Source organism: Rosa chinensis, chromosome 3 (genome assembly GCF_002994745.2).
Source record: "Rosa chinensis cultivar Old Blush chromosome 3, RchiOBHm-V2, whole genome shotgun sequence".
Lineage (NCBI taxonomy): Eukaryota > Viridiplantae > Streptophyta > Magnoliopsida > Rosales > Rosaceae > Rosa > Rosa chinensis.
In genome coordinates this window covers 3,830,905-3,847,481 of record NC_037090.1, presented here as the reverse complement: position 1 = coordinate 3,847,481, position 16,577 = coordinate 3,830,905, and the positions used below count along the sequence as shown (strand labels likewise).

The 16,577-nt window shown below is 40.2% G+C and overlaps 1 protein-coding gene across 2 annotated transcripts; it reads right to left on the bottom strand.

Annotated features, from left to right (window-relative positions):
• Positions 1–10,185: 10,185 nt before the first annotated feature.
• On the bottom strand, positions 10,186–16,223 carry LOC112192050 (protein BONZAI 3). Of its 2 annotated transcripts, none has more exons than XM_024331567.2 (16): positions 15,929–16,223; positions 14,332–14,379; positions 13,811–13,959; positions 13,660–13,708; positions 13,016–13,072; positions 12,633–12,812; positions 12,393–12,527; positions 12,241–12,302; positions 12,028–12,121; positions 11,831–11,945; positions 11,676–11,752; positions 11,358–11,495; positions 11,088–11,252; positions 10,890–11,003; positions 10,672–10,768; positions 10,186–10,564 (listed from the first exon to the last, which is right to left on the bottom strand). In XM_024331567.2, exons 1-16 carry the CDS (start codon positions 16,088–16,090, stop codon positions 10,434–10,436), a joined length of 1,773 nt encoding a protein of 590 aa, XP_024187335.1. In that variant the 5' UTR covers positions 16,091–16,223; the 3' UTR covers positions 10,186–10,433. The 2 variants fall into 2 exon arrangements, with proteins under 2 accessions (XP_024187335.1, XP_024187337.1); XM_024331569.2 differs by having other exon boundaries at positions 10,186–10,561; positions 15,929–16,221.
• Positions 16,224–16,577: the final 354 nt, after the last annotated feature.

The following is a 16,577-nucleotide window of genomic DNA, read 5'->3' as shown; positions in this document are numbered from 1 at the left end:
ATTCAGAGACGACTCTGGTATGTTGAGTCTTCTGCAGGGGTGGGGATCATATCGCCAGATGACTCTGGAAGTCCGGATTATTCCAATTAAACTTCTGTAGGAATCTTTATTTCATTCCCCTTATTTGTTTCGGTATAGTTATCATTGTGATCTATAGTCCCACTAAACAATCAGCTATGGCAGACAAATTTACATGCATCTTGCAACCAATTTGTAATGAAATTAATTATCCCTTCTGTTATACTTTCTAATAGAAGCTAGAGCACTCGGGAACAACATAATGAGGACAAGATATATTTGAAATTAATTAACCAGAAAGGAACAAGTTGAGCACAAATATAAAAGAATCTGAAGCTTGAAGTTTCAATATTCATTATGTCATTGCCTCATTATCGGTGACTCATAGCAACTCTAACAGCTTCTCTATAATTTATGTATTATAGAGAAGTCAAAATCAAAGTTTTAACCTATTTTTCTTCTTTAACTCCAATAGATTCCCTATTTTACAGAAATATCTAAAACCTCCATAATTTTTCCTTAAATTTTTTTTAAAATTTTTTTATGAAAGAGGTCAGCCCATTATATAGATTCAGCAAGCAGTACAAAAACGAAACACCCATAAGGGGTCGATAGAAAGAATTGTTCTTTAAATCACCCTAAAACCCTACTCTAACACAGATTAGGAACCAAGCATACCCCTAGTATACCCACCTTTTAAAGAAGTTTACGCACTTTTATTCTAACAAAAACCGAGTACTCCAAGCTTGAATAAAATGTCCCTCAGAGTTACTAGATTTTTGCGATCTCTTTTCTAAAAAAAAAAAAAAAATAAAGCCTATCATCTTTTCGTAAGAAAAGATGCGAACCCAAACCTATCCTGAAAATTAGAGAACTAACAGTTCTATGAAACCCATCTGGCCAGGCCCACACCACCAAGGCCTAAAATCGAGGAACCCTAGCACACTAGGCCCAAACCCAACTGAACACAGCCCCACCTAGATATCCAGTTCGCCCTAGGAGCACCAACCCTGTCGCTGCTAAAGACCGGCCGTCGACTCCACCTCCACTGCCTCTATTGCCGTCAGAGATGCCGCCGATAACCATGCCACCTTTACCGCCACCAAAGCAAGAACGACTAACGACCCCAGTCAGAGGTTGCGCCGCCAAAGCCATCCACGAGCAGCATTGCTCTGTTGGCATCACCGAATCCAATATCCCACTTCTACCAAAACTGGCTATGTTGGAGGAGGGAGTAATCATCCCAACCCAATAGCTTCCTGTGAGGGTGACTTTGTGATTTTGACTCTTTGCAGCAAGACCCTCCTAGTTGTGCGAGACTAGGCCTAAAATCATTCAAAGGGTGACCCAAGAACAATTTCGTTGTAACCTGTTAAATGTAACAGCAACCACTTGGCTTGATGATAACAGCAGCGACTTGGCTTGATGATAACAGCAGCGACTTGGCTTGATGATAACAGCAGCGACTTGTCTTGATGATAACAGCAGCGATTAGGCTTCACTTCATAAGAACAGGACTTATAGGCGGGCATGGTATGGGAGCTAGATGCATGAGAGTTTAGCAGAGAGAGAGTTCTATCAGTGACATGATTTCTGGATTTCGGATTAAGGTTGGTTGGGAAGAACAGGGGTTCAGAGATTGAAGCTTGATCTCTTGCTTGTTGTTTCTGGACTGTTGTGGCTTGGCCTTTCTACGGCAACGAACTCGCCTTTTATAGCGGTGATAAGCGGGGAGGATTTGCGCCAAGAACCAGAGGTTTTGAAAGGGCATTCTTAGTTTTGATGGGATCATTCTAAAACCTTCAGCTTTTGTTTTCCCTATGAAATCAAAAGAATGAAGGCTTGCTTTGGCCATGTGGGTAAAGACTGGTGGCGCGGGTATAGGACGGCGATGGGGATCCCAGATTTCGTGCTTCCGTGATTTTTAAGAGATCATAATCCCTTGTTTTGTGCTATCGTAAATTATGATCACAAATACCTAAGGATTATTGGAAATTGAGGCAGGATTTCGGAGGATGAGAGTTAGGAAGCTTTTGTATAGACTTGGGGTTCTTACCAGAAAAGGATGGAGTAGTAATCCCAGCAACAACCTGATGGAACAACGTTCCTGATTTGGGGAAGACGACTCCAATGTCTTTTTGGGCTACGGGTTTTAGTGTAGTGGACCTTGGGTAGGGAATGGCTCTAGTGGGCTCTAAGTCTTGTTGGGCTTGCTTTTATCTCTCTATTAGCCCATGTTAAGATATTGGCCCTCGAGGCATGAATTTTGGTTCCCAAGTCCAAAATTACCGACGGGCCTTATCATAACAATGGGCCTCGCACGATCCGTTACCTTCCACACCACATCCCGCCGTATAAGCCCCAAACGTAGCTTGGGTCTACGCATATCGCGTGGTGAATAAGCGTGTTGGCTCATTTCGAAATCCATGTCAATCGTTTGAATATTTAGGCATCTCGTATCGCTTGTTAAATAGAGAATTTCCTTTTGCCGCGAAATGGAGGCTGAGGCTGCCGTTAAATAGGCATCTCGTATCGCTTGTCAATCACATTTTTTTTTATTCATCTTCAGCTTATATTCCCTGCATCTTTGTAGTACTTTTCTCAAGGTACCCTAGTGCTCACTTCTAGTCTTAGATTTCACCACCAAATCGTCAGCGTAATCCTCCACTTCTTTTCCCATCATGTCATGGAACACTGCCGTCATTGCCCTTTTATAGGTAGCGCCAGTGTTCTTCAAGCCAAATGGCATGACTGTATAGTAAAAATTTCCATACGGTGTACGAAAAGCCGTCTTTTCAGCATCCCTGGCGGCCATTTTAATTTGGTTATAGCCGCTGAAACCATCCATGAATGATAGCATCCCATGGCCCAAGGTTGAATCTATGAGGACATCCATGTTTGGCAACGGGAATTCATCTTTTGGACATGCTCTATTTAAATCCCTGACGTCAACACAAACTCGTATCTGACCATTATTTTTCTTCGCAAGAACAATATTTGCCAACCAAGTAGGGTGCTTGATCGGCCTGATGAAACCAGAGGCTAAGAGTTTCTCAACTTCTTGCTTGATTTGTTGCTCATCATTGGGATGGTAATTTCTTCTTGATTGCACCATTGGTTTCGCTCCTAATTGCACATTCAGAGTGTGACACACCATATTCGGGTCTAATCCCGGCATCTCCTCATAACTCCAGGCAAAGACATCCTTATATTCTCTTAATAAAGAGATGAGGCAGCCTCTTTCTTCAGGTGACAAATAGGTGGAGATGGAAATATTTTTCTGAACAGCGGGATCATCACTCAGGTTGACTTCTTCCATTGCATCTGTCACAGCAGCACTTCCGTCCTGCATATACTTTGGCGCTGGCATTGCTTTTTGAAGGGGAAATCTCTAAGGTACCACGGAAGCCCCTTCTGCCTCTTGAACTTGATCACACTCCATGGCACCTGCTGATTTGGGGCCCTCCCATAATGACCGGTTAGGCCCCGCATCCCGTCATAAGCGATATATTGTGCGGCCACCCGACAGCACCACTCGAGAGCATTGAGGCTGCTGTGCTTGAGCATAGACGCTTTGTTGCCTCACCATCATTGCAAGCTCATCGTTGTTGAGGTCCTGAATGTCAAGCCATGAGGGTAAAGGAGTGCCTGTGGCTCTGTATGGATTGCTTCCTTCTCCGTCAGTGAATTCATCATAAAATTGTGCCTCGGCATGATGACTTTCCGACCGGTGGAACGGTACTTGATTTCCTGGCAACCTGACAGGCTTGAGTCCAATCCTCCCCTTAACACACTGGTGGTAGGTGGAAGGCATGAGCTTATGCTTGTTCAACCACGGGCTTCCCAGCAGTGCATGGTAACTAGTGTCGGCATCAACAACATAGAATCTGGTAAGGGACTGAATTGGTCTAACCTTGAGGTTTAGTAGTATGTATCCCACAGCCTGCTCACTTCTATTTGCGAATCCAGTAATTGCCATGTTTGCCTTCACAATTCTGGTCAGAGGAATTCCAGCGGCATTAAGCACTTGAAGAGATATAATGTTCAAGGAAGACCCTGTATCTATCAAGGCTCTTCTCACAAATACACCATTAACTTGTGCCTCCAAATAGAGTGGTCTTCGGTGATCTGGGTAAGGAACCTCCATATCTTTATCGGTAAACACAATAGCATTGTCACCCTCTAGTAAGCTCCTGCCCCTTTGTGTCTCAGTCCCGGCAGCAAAACATTGAGGGCCAAATGCCTCAGATACTTCCATCAAGGCTTCAGCAGCAGCTTGCCTAGCTTGGGGCCCATACTCCAGCTGGTCAAAGAGTGACTTAAACTTGGGGTTTCGCTGAAGAACTTGTGTAGCAGTAGGCTTAGTATGTCGTATCACATCAGTTTCTACAACGTCCTCTTCTACCTCAGTAACATGATAGACCTGATCCATTATGCTCACAAAACTCTGACCATCATTAGTTCCCCTTCGGCCCTCCATAGTTAAGCTGCACTCATCGTGAGAGAACCACGGATTGTCATAGCTACATGCCCTGAAATACTGTTGCCAAGAAGCTTGGTTAATGGGGCCTTGATATTTGCTCAATGCCCGAGATTCATTATCCTGATGCATGGTATCATCTCCTACGCCAGTGATAACAGAACATGCCCCTTTCCCATGCCGTTTTGGCAATGGATCATCATCAATAGCTTGCTTCTTTGATGGGAGCTCTAGAGTACCTTCATCAATCTTTGCGTGAAGGATCCTTCGCAAGGTCTGACAGGCAGGGGTAGGATGTCCCACTATCTGGTGATAACGGCAGTAGCGTGGATTTTTCTTATCTTCCCTGGTGGGGGGCTTTTCTCGTTGCAAGGACTTGATCACTCCATCAGCAAACAATGTATCAAGAATAGCATGAAGTTCCTCATCAGTACAAGGGACTGCCGGGACTGTTCCAGACCGTTCCTTCCTCTTCAAATATCTTTCATCTACCATTAGAGCTTGATGTGCATCCCTCTGAGTTGTGTATTTTTTGTCTCTCCAACTCTTCTGACTTGAGGTGGTCTTAACAGACATGCTTGTTTTCCTCACTGCTTCAATTAATCTGGAAAATTGAGTAATGCCGATGTTTTCCAAATAGACCCTGTATTCAGGCAGGATATTGCTGATGCAGATTTCCACCAATGATTCTTCATCCTTTTCATCATAGCAATCCAAAGCTAAATCACGAAAGTGACGAACAAAATCCACCAGGTTTTCTCCGGTCCTTTGACGAGTGTTGTTCAGCTGTGCAATGGTCACCCTTTCCTCATATTGGAAATATTTTCTACAGAACTTGCCTGCCATTTCGTCCCAGTTTCTAATGGAACCAGGAGCCAGGGTGGTGTACCAAGTATATGCACGATCAGTAAGGGTTTTGGAGAACTCTCTCAGCCTGAGATTATGATTGCTAGCGTGAGGGCCAAGAGCGTCGATAAATCGACTAATATGCTCTTTTGGGCTGCCTTTTCTCCCATCGAAAAGAGTAAAAGTGGGTGTTTCATAATTTTTGGGGTAAGACAAATGCATTATGCTTGAAGGATAAGGGGGTTGAGGAGCATACTTCCAGTCTTCAGAGCCACGACGCAATTCTTTTTCTAGCATAGCAACAACATCGTCTTGGGTGACAAAAGAAGGTGCCTTCTGATTGTCTGATGCTTTTGCAGCAGAGACCTCATGGGAAACCTTCCGTGGTTGCTCTTCATCATTTGGTTGCTCAAGCTGCTTGAGTCGACCAACTGTTTCATAGTGTCAACCATCTCCTTTTGAGCCCTACCGAAAGTGCTGAGAATGTGTGCCAAGTCTGCAGGAGTGACTTCCTCCTCCTCTTGCCTTTCTTCCCGATCTTGTTGCTCTTCATGCCTGGAAATAGAATCGACGTGTTCTTCCTACTCTTGGGAAGGCATGCTGCTGTTATTCTTCTTTCTTCGCGGTGGAGCCATCTCACAGGTCACAGCCTAGTCCCCAGTGAAGTCGCCAAAAATGTGAGGGTGACTTTGTGATTTTGACTCTTTGTAGCAAGACCTTCCTAATTATGCGAGACTATGCCCAAAATCATTCAAAGGGTGACTCAAGAACAATTTCGTTGTAACCTGTTAAATGTAACAGCAACTACTTGGCTTGATGATAACAGCAGCGACTTGGCTTGATGATAACAGCAGCGACTTGTCTTGATGATAACAGCAGCGATTAGGCTTCACTTCATAAGAACAGGACTTATAGGCGGGCATGGTATGGGAGCTAGATGCATGAGAGTTTAGCAGAGAGAGAGTTCTATCAGTGACATGATTTCTGGATTTCGGATTAAGGTTGGTTGGGAAGAACAGGGGTTCAGAGATTGAAGCTTGATCTCTTGCTTGTTGTTTCTGGACTGTTGTGGCTTGGCCTTTCTACGGCAACGAACTCGCCTTTTATAGCGGTGATAAGCGGGGAGGATTTGCGCCAAGAACCAGAGGTTTTGAAAGGGCATTCTTAGTTTTGATGGGATCATTCTAAAACCTTCAGCTTTTGTTTTCCCTATGAAATCAAAAGAATGAAGGCTTGCTTTGGCCATGTGGGTAAAGACTGGTGGCGCGGGTATAGGACGGCGATGGGATCCCAGATTTCGTGCTTCCGTGATTTTTAAGAGATCATAATCCCTTGTTTTGTGCTATCGTAAATTATGATCACAAATACCTAAGGATTATTGGAAATTGAGGCAGGATTTCGGAGGATGAGAGTTAGGAAGCTTTTGTATAGACTTGGGGTTCTTACCAGAAAAGGATGGAGTAGTAATCCCAGCAACAACCTGATGGAACAACGTTCCTGATTTGGGGAAGACGACTCCAATGTCTTTTTGGGCTACGGGTTTTAGTGTAGTGGACCTTGGGTAGGGAATGGCTCTAGTGGGCTCTAAGTCTTGTTGGGCTTGCTTTTATCTCTCTACTAGCCCATGTTAAGATATTGACCCTCGAGGCATGAATTTTGGTTCCCAAGTCCAAAATTACCGACGGGCCTTATCATAACAATGAGCCTCGCACGATCCGTTACCTTCCACACCACATCCCGCCGTATAAGCCCCAAACGTAGCTTGGGTCTACGCATATCGCGTGGTGAATAAGCGTGTTGGCTCATTTCGAAATCCCTGTCAATCGTTTGAATATTTAGGCATCTCGTATCGCTTGTTAAATAGAGAATTTCCTTTTGCCGCGAAATGGGCTTGCTTGAAGGCCCAATTAGGTTATGAGGTCCATGACTCATTCCCTTTGCCTGTCGCTAGTTAAATTCGAACTTGTGGAAATTTGGGTATCAACACTTCCAATCTCAAGCCAAACCAACCCTAAATCAACCCCAGGATCTCCATCACATCCATCAACTGGTAAGGCCCCAGACGGCGGCTTAATGCCAGCCCAGTCATTTTTGCTGCCAAACCAGCCACCACTACAAGTCGAGACGATCCCTGCCCTCATTCCAAAGAACCTCCGATCCTAGATCCAATCGGCCACAAACCTATCACTGCCATCACTTCCAACAACAATAGCAATGAGAGAAAGGCCAAAATCTACGTTTAGGTGATACTGACGAATAAGCCCGCCGCCACCACCGCAATTTAGACAAAAGAGAGGAGAAAGGACCCCAGTCCCTGTCAAAGGAATAGAGCCACCACCAGTCGAAACCAGCCGCAGCGGAGAAACCTCTCTTGCGAGAGTCAGAGAAGAGAGCATTTTTGACGAAAAAATCATTTACTAAAGATAATATTTTTCCCTTAAAATTTTAGATATTACTGTAAATTTAAGGAATTTTTTTTCTCTTTCCTCATTATCTTAAAATGAAGATAGTTATAAGGAATCTGTTGAAGCAAAAGATGTTCATTTTTTTCTAAATAGAGAAAAATTAAAATATAGGAAAGTTATTAGAGTTGCTCTGCTTCCAAATTGGGCAGTTATGACAGCACAAATGAATCAGTATTTTTATCCCAAGTTTTAACTACATTTTAACGATGTTCAACTTGTGCATGTGCGTGTATTAGTACGTTTTGTAGTCTGTAACAAGAAACAAAAATAAAAAAGGAAACAAAAGCCATATAGTGTCGGAGTACTCTGTACGCAAAAGCTAACTTAAAAAGTAAAAAGATTGTGGTTGGTGAGAAATTACTATATGACCTAGCTAGGAGTGTACTCCGCACGATATCCGTCTTTATTTTATTGTTAATTGGTTCAGTTTCTTTTTCTTTTTCTCTTTTTTGAGAGATTCACTCTGTTAATTAGTTGAGACGAGATACACGTAATACTTCAGAACTATAGAATCATTATTGGTGGATGCAATGCTATTTGTAACAGTCTTTTGGTGTAAAGGAAACTCCAATATAAGATTTACAAATATTCCTTGACTGAAAGTAACAGTCTCAACCGTTTCCAATGGGTTCGTCTCGATCTGTATCTGTCTCTGTGGAATAAAAACGTTCACGAGCCAATGGATTAGTGATATATACAGAAGCATGATCCCTCTCGCTCGCCACCCTAGCAACGTCGTCATATATATTGTCATTATCCATAAACAGATAAACTATTAATCTTATCCATCTATTTAAGTTTTGCTGGATACTCAATTCAGATTTTTCCATGACCAGTTCAGTCCTGCCAAGATTGAATTCTCAAGCTATCGATTCAACACTTGTCATGATTCATACTTTGTGCTCGAGTAAATTGTCTGAAAAATACGTCTGCAAAATCGTATCAATTTACAGTAGTTCATAAAATAAGTAACTTACATGCATGATTGATTGATTGTTTGATTCAGGAACCCTATCCATATACTTTGACCATTGACTAATGACTAGTTCCAGTCTTCCAGATCCATCCGAGTATGAATAAAATTATAAAATGAAGCATGATTGGATCGATAAATTGTGCATATGGAACAATCAAATAAGGGATTGAAATCGGCGGGAAAATGCCTAGTCAGTTCCACGTAAGTGAATGAATTTCCCATGCATGCATGGCAAACACGTGGAGTTCGGTCAAGTCAATCTGAGTCAGTCAACGAAAACTCATCCTTCATTCCTTCAACATCAACATAGAAAACCTGCAAGATCATTTTCGCATAGTTTTCCTTCAGATATATATGCATGTAATTAAGCAAACAGAGAAGAAAATTGGATCGATTCTGCGCGAGATTTGAAATCAAAACTTGTACAAATTTCATTGTAAATCTTGGTTCAGACTTGAAGGCTTGAAGCTGATACCGTCCATCGTGCATGTTGAAGTTTCCAATCAGAAAATTTTACAAACAGTATCTTAAATAAAATTCATTCATCCCTTTGAACATCACATTTACAAATTATAATATTAGTACTTCGAAACTTCTAATACCTACTATCTATGATGGCGTCAATCCTTTACTTTTTAAGGGGCATTTTCGTCTCCCCATGTTTTAAATCAATTTGTTTTTATTTATTTTTCCTACACAACAGCTATTTTCTTCCACGGTGGAGGCCGTTTTGCTGCCCACTCTTCAACGACAAAAACCATTTTCTGAATCGCAAGTTTTTGCTCTCTATCTTCGTCTTTGTCAAATTCGATTTTAATATCTTTGGGTTTCTTAGGCTTTGCTACTTTTGCTTCTTTTTCTGCAGCTACTTAATTGTCTTGATTACCAAGCTAAGCATCATCTCAGATCAAAGCATTTCAGTCTCGCCATGTTGGTTGGATCAATGGATCGGATCAATTCTGGCAGAGGGGATTCTTTGGTCGAGTACGTTCTCCATCGAGACGGGTTGGGATTGGAGATTGGAAAATTGAGGAGGTTTGGTTAAAATGGAAGCTGGAGAGAAGCAGAAGATGGTTTACTGGAGAAACGACATAATTTTTGGTGGTTGGAAAATTGGTTAGGATTTGGGCTCAGAAATGTTTGGGGTTTGGATTCTTATAAAACTAATGCAAGTAGAAGAAGAAAATGATGAAAAAGAAGAGGAACATTTGGTTTGCAGCAAAGCGTGGCTGTGTTCGGGGGGGGGGGGGTTGGGGTGGTGTAAAACAACTGAGAAAACGAAAACACAAAATTGCCCATAAAATAACTTACGTTTCAAACTTTAAATAGACCTGACTTCATTATAAACGGAGGCTATGAAAATTATATTGCGTTTAAATGTTGGAGTACCAATTAAAATGTGATGTACCAAAGTAATGAATGGACTTCATTTAGAGTACTGTTTGTAAATTTTTCTCCTTCCAATAATCCAATTCCTTGGTGTAGCCAGACGGCCAGATCGCTAATTTGAAAAAATAGACACTGTGGAGTTTTGTAATGCATGCACTTCATGTTAAGAAAATGCTAACTAATGATCAACACTTGATAGCGACTACATATTTCAATCAACATTGGGCGAAATCCACAAAAATGCTGTGCTTGTGCAATTCTAAAGTTGTGGAGCAGATGATTGGGCTGCATGGACGGTGAGAGGCATGATGTCTCTGCAGCGCATGTAACTCAAGAACTGTCCAGGCAGCTCTTCGAGAAGCGATTGAACCGCAGAAATGCCCCCACCTGCTAGAACCACAATGAAGTTTCGTCTTAATTACGAATAAATAAGTTCAATCCATATTCAAACATGATGAATGTTGTGGAAAGGAAAAATAGAGATGTTTGGGATTTACTCTGCACTTCTCTCATAGGAACAAACTGTACAATGTCTCTGGTAGCCACACGACCTGTTGAACTTGACAATCGCGGTCCATTGTCAGCATCGAGAATCTGCCAAATACAAGATTCAGACACACACTCGGAACAAAGAGATCAAATTCTAGTTGTTGAAAATCCAACATATGTAGCATGAGGAGAAAGTGATGACTTGTAAAAAGAAACAAAAGCATACCTCCATTTGTTTGAAATCTGCACTTCCTACTCCAACAATAAGAACTGAGAAGGGAAGATCAGATGCCCGCACCAAAGCATCAGTTGTTTCCTGCAGGTCTGTAAGTATCCCATCCTATAAAAGGTGGCATTTATGTTATTAAAATAACACAGATCACATAAAGCAAAAACTTGCAAATAAAACTCATCCATCTCTTGCCGTTATGATCAGCAGCACATAGTACTTATTGTTGCTGTGGAATAGAGAATTGCCAGCAATCTCTGCAGCCCTAGTAACCACTGGGCCAAACAAAGTGGGTCCTGATAGAGAAACATTGTGTAGGGCTCTGGCATAAGCAGTCATTATGCCTTGAACTCCTTCGACCTAAATAAATGAAACAATCACCAAGATAACAAAAATACTGGTTAGTATATAAGTTCGCAAACCATAGTGGAAAGCCATATGCGAGGAACCAGACTCTTAATTTACCTCAAAGCCAGTTGCAGTTCCATCCAAGTTAAAACAGTGCGATACAGGTCCTCCAGCTGTCCTTCCTCCAAAGCCCCAAGCAGGAAACCGTTTATCAGCATCATAAAACTGAATGACTTCCCCAACTTCCGTTATTGCCTGCAAATAATATACTTGATCACATTTGTAGATCAAACCACTCAACTACTCACAGAAGAAACCTCCTAAGGTTATTTCATTAAATGAAGGCACAAATCTTGCCTTGCATGTTATTAGAAACATTTCATAATCACTAAAAACATTAAAAAAAACTCATAGTAATTAACCACGATTGCAAACCTGCTGGTAAGAATTCAACCGGCCATATGGATCAATGTAGTGCAATGAATCATGTTGTTGAGGGTGTCCATTTGAAGCTGTGAGAAAATTCAGTATCAAGGCATGCAAATATATTGGAAATGACAAACATTTTGAAAATACCACGCATTGCTTACCCGTAAAGTCAACAGCAACCATGAAGTTAAGTTCAAATCCACTGGAAATATAATCAAGAAAGCTGAACTGTTGCTTCTCATTAAATTGATCCACAAACAACTGACCCTTTGAAACCTACAATGCCATATTATAAAGAAACAGTGAGTAAATTGACATGTATGATACAAGTATATGAATTGGAATGCAAGCTTGAAACCTTTTCATGACCATGAGAAGATGGAGTGACAAAATTCACCCCACTTCTTTCTTGGTATAATCTCTCCAGGTCTGCCACTGATTTTTGAAGTTTCCTGCATAGGACAAAGAGGTCAATTCAAAAAGGTTGGTCGTCTTTCTTGTACAGACAAAAGTACAAGGTTAAGAAAAAAGTGTGGAAAAAAAAAATAGAACCAATTATTTTAATAATTACCCAATAAGAACATGATTGCCATTACTGTTGAAATCAAAGCACTCGATGATTAATGGATTATCCTACACCAAATATAAGTTACATGAATTTTTCTACCTTATTTATTAAACTAATAGCCGTATTTAAAATGTAAGCAGAACTGGCAAGCTTACCTTGCTTCCAAACTGCTGCATACTCAGGAATAGTGGTTTCCAGATTGGATTTAAATTGTTATCCACCACTTCAGTCTTGCAAATTGGAACAGAACCTCCACTCTCAACAATTCTAGATACTCTTAAGAAAGGATCCTATAGAAAAGAAGTTGAAACAAAATATAAGAATTTTGAGGAAAAAAAAAAACAAAGAATGTATCAACTATCAAGTAAAAGTATCTTTAGACTCTAATCACGTACACTTTTAGAGAAGATGTCTTTGTTTTCCAATTGGGAACAACGGAATTTTATTTCAACAACACTCTTTGAAGCCATAGTTTCTTCAGCATGGACAGTGAGTGTTCCGAAGTTTCTCAAACCTCCACGCCCACTTCTGTTATGCAGATTCAAGGTTAAACTTCGACTTTGTTTGGTCACTATCTGCAATTAAAAGAGAACAAGTACACAAACACGATATATCTTAGCATTTAGCAAATGATGTTAAAACATTTTTGCAAAATCTAAGATATAGAAATTGACAAAAACAAAAACAATATTGATATTTACACCATCTTCACACATACTGCACCAGCTCAGTGAAATAACCTATATCGATGAGCTCTCTTTATTTGAACGTAATTTACCTCTGAAAGAACACAACTGCCTTCCCCAAGAAATTCTTGATCCTCCAATTTCAGTGTCTGCAATGCAACACAATGAGATGTTTTAGACGTGAATTCTACCTTCAATAGAGTTTGCAAATGGTTTCTATTCCACCGTGATGCTAAATTTAAAGGCAGTTACAGCAAAAGACAAATAACCTTTGACGGCTATGTTTATCTGTTGCTTCCATCTTGTCTGAAGTCCTATAGTACCATGCTTCCTAAGGTTGTTTAATTACTATGTATATTTCTCGCCGATTCATTTTATTTGAGAAATAAGCAATTTACTACACCTTCACGATAATTGTAGAGTTAAAACAGATATCAGAGTAGTGTTAGAAATTCTGATCATGGTAAAAATGATGAAAAACTAAGCTGAAGAACCAAGGAAGAAGACGAAGAAGAAACAGAGAAAACTGATGATAATTGTACAGAACTACAGGCTCTAAACAACTTTCAGAGAGATTACAGAAGATGATTACAATTAGCCTTATATACTTTCTTCCTAACTTCTCCATTGGAATGCCAACACGTGTCACAACCTTCGGTTCTACTGACTTAACAAGTAGTTCATAACAATTCAAAATTGTGTATATAGGAAGCCTTGATAGAACAGATGGTAATACCTTTACATTCACATTGTGATATTTTGTATCGACATCATAGACGTGGAATCTGGGTCGAACACAAGGCAAGAAAAAAGGAAGGTCAGGCAAGGAGCCTAATCAAACCGATGAAACTGATATGCATCTAAGAAAAGAAATCTGAGAAACTTACATCAATGGCTGCACAACCTCAAACTGATATGAAACTGTAATTTTCTCAATCCACGCTGGATTCAAACTATTCAGTATTACTTCAGTTCTCCCTAGTTCCTCCAGCTTACCATCTCCTTTCTTCACATAAACCACAACCATGGGATCACTCTGAAACAACATAACAGATGTTAAAAGAACTATTCCTCACCATGATAGAGTACCCGTGTTAAATGTCATATGTACATAACACAGAACCATATCAAAGCAGAACAGGTTTTTTATTTATTTTTTCTCTTGAATGATCAGAACCATGATAGCCCTTCCATGTGTAAGGGTAGTAGTCATAACAATTATTGACAAGCAATAGCAAGATAAAGAGGTCAGGCTCTTGTATTCATGTTGAGTTCTTATAGTTTGCAGGATATTAATTACTATGATAAACAGGTATAAGAAAATACCAGAGTGAAAAACGCTGATTAAGCTTTACCTTATATTTCTATTACTGCTATATTTCATGGTGACATGGATATATAAACATACCTTTGACGTAATGTCACGATCAAGCAAATTAGTTGCTGACAGCGATAACTGTAACACAGATAAGAAATCCAACATTACATTCCAAAGAAGGAAATAGAAGGTCCAACTAGAAAAATATATGAAAATGAAGAGGACTACAAATAAGAGAACCATCCATGCACTTTAAAAAGCTCATGGTGATTAATAAAGCAGAGACACTAGGTTTAACTCATCCATCAAATGTATTACCAAAGTTTATACTATAAATAATCTTCAGGCACTTAATTTATGAATTGATAGAAGAATCGATGGTAAACTATATCGAGTAGTATACTTCACAGTCCATTACAGCTTCATTACATTGTCCAGCTTAATGGTTCATTGCTTTTTCAAGCTAGGTGGAGTAGTGCAGAGAGAATCTTCTAGGAGTAAGCAACACCCTTAGCAAGTTGATATATATACCATTTGGAATGACGTATTTGATGAAGGTAAAAGAAAGGGAGACAAAATGGATTAAGGCATTCTGGTATTCTTGAAGATTGCCCCAGTTATATCCACATTGTCTCACATCTCCTGGAGAGTGGAGACCTTTATGTCCACATCCACAAGAAATGACGGTGTCTCTTGATAAGTAGCACAGCATTGTGACTATTTGTCACACCTCCAGGTGAGAAACAATACCTTAAAGATCAATAGACGGTTTTGTCCTATGCTCTCAAGTCGAATTGGCACAAGATAATTAATCAGAATCTTGCTAATGTCCAGTTTCTGAGGATATATATGTTGTAGGCATTTTGCAGACAAGGTGATCGAGGTGCAGTATTCAATCAACATGAAGCTTACCACGTAAAACACCAATTAGATATGCAAATAAATTAAACAGGATGTCACATTACTTAATAATGAATGGTCAATGGGGGTTGTTCACAAGGCAAATACAGCCATTATCTTATAGTAAACAGTTGGAACATTTTTAAATCTACACTGAACCATGTAGAAACTTTCGTGTTGAACATTCAAGAATACTTGCAGGCCAGGTTATTACAGAATGAAGACTGCAGTTGACGAGATTGACTAAAGAACATTGGCCAAATTGACCCGCAACATGCCAATCTTGAACTGATCACCCATATATGAGTTGTGAAAATAACAATACTATACCCAAGAATCGTGCCGTCTTCTACTTTCCAGAAAGATGGAAAGCAACTTTAGGAATCAAAAGTAAAGTTGCTTTTAAGTTGGCTCAAAAAACATTTTACAGATTATAATAGAGAAAAAAAAAAACGAAAATTTTCATCTGGAAAAATTATAGGCTGCTAATAAAATATGAGATTACGTACGAGAACAGTTGAACCAATTCTGAGGTTCTGGGCACCAAAGTAGTTCCTCTGTTTTTATACCAAAGTTTCAACCTTTTCACAATGTAGATAAACCCAGAACCACCGAACACCACAGAAGTATTAATCAAAAATTGAGAATTGAATCAGGACTAGAAAAAGAAGCATCATGCATCTTGTTCTAGAGTTTAGGGTTTAGAAGCCAAAAAATTAACAGCAAGCAACAGTAAAATTGGGGCTTAGTCCGAAAGAAAACCAGTCCATGGCAAATGTAGGTTTACCTCGAGCGGAGTGTAGAGTGGAAAAACCCCTCGGGAGCGGTTAAAGAGCTCAACGGCGTCGTTTGAGTCAGCGTCCCTGTTGATGGGCCTCTGTTGAAGATTATGGGCCCCACCTCCCACCGCCTGCTTGCCACCTTTCACGTCGGAAAAACACCCTCCCATCTCCGATAGAGGTTCCCACTCTCCCAATTTCAAAACCCTTAACGCCTAAAGTTCTCGTCTCGTTCTGTCCATATATATATATTAAGGAAACGATTTTTGGCGAAGCTTCGTGAATAGACCAGACTCTGGATTTATTTTTCGGAGAAATCGTTGCGAAAATAAGCAATTTAACTATTATTATTAATTGGGTCCAATATTTCACGAGACTAGTGATGCAGTAGGTAGTGGGTGATCTGCCTAATGCCATATATAGTAAAATTTGATGAGACGTACGTCAATAGGAAACATGCGTATTATTTTATGATCCTGATTTATCACGCGACATTATCATGTGGTGATTTAAAGTAATAATATTTTTCGAATGACAATAAATGAGTTGCTGTTGGTGTTGTTGTACTCGGAATAAGAGAGAGGTGTTGCGATTGCTATTATGCGACAACAAAAGAGTATTTGCGGTGGTTGAAACCATTCTCTTTTGGATATCTCT

Bases quoted from the DNA above. Each gene is read 5' to 3' on its own strand.
- LOC112192050 (XM_024331567.2), bottom strand. From the start codon at position 16,090: ATGGGAGGGTGTTTTTCCGACGTGAAAGGTGGCAAGCAGGCGGTGGGA. The intron at 12,528-12,632 runs GTACGTGATTAG...TCTTTTCTATAG, and splicing joins AAGACATCTTCTCTAAAAGT to GATCCTTTCTTAAGAGTATC. The intron at 12,122-12,240 runs GTAATTATTAAA...TGTCCTATGCAG, and splicing joins GGCAATCATGTTCTTATTGG to GAAACTTCAAAAATCAGTGG.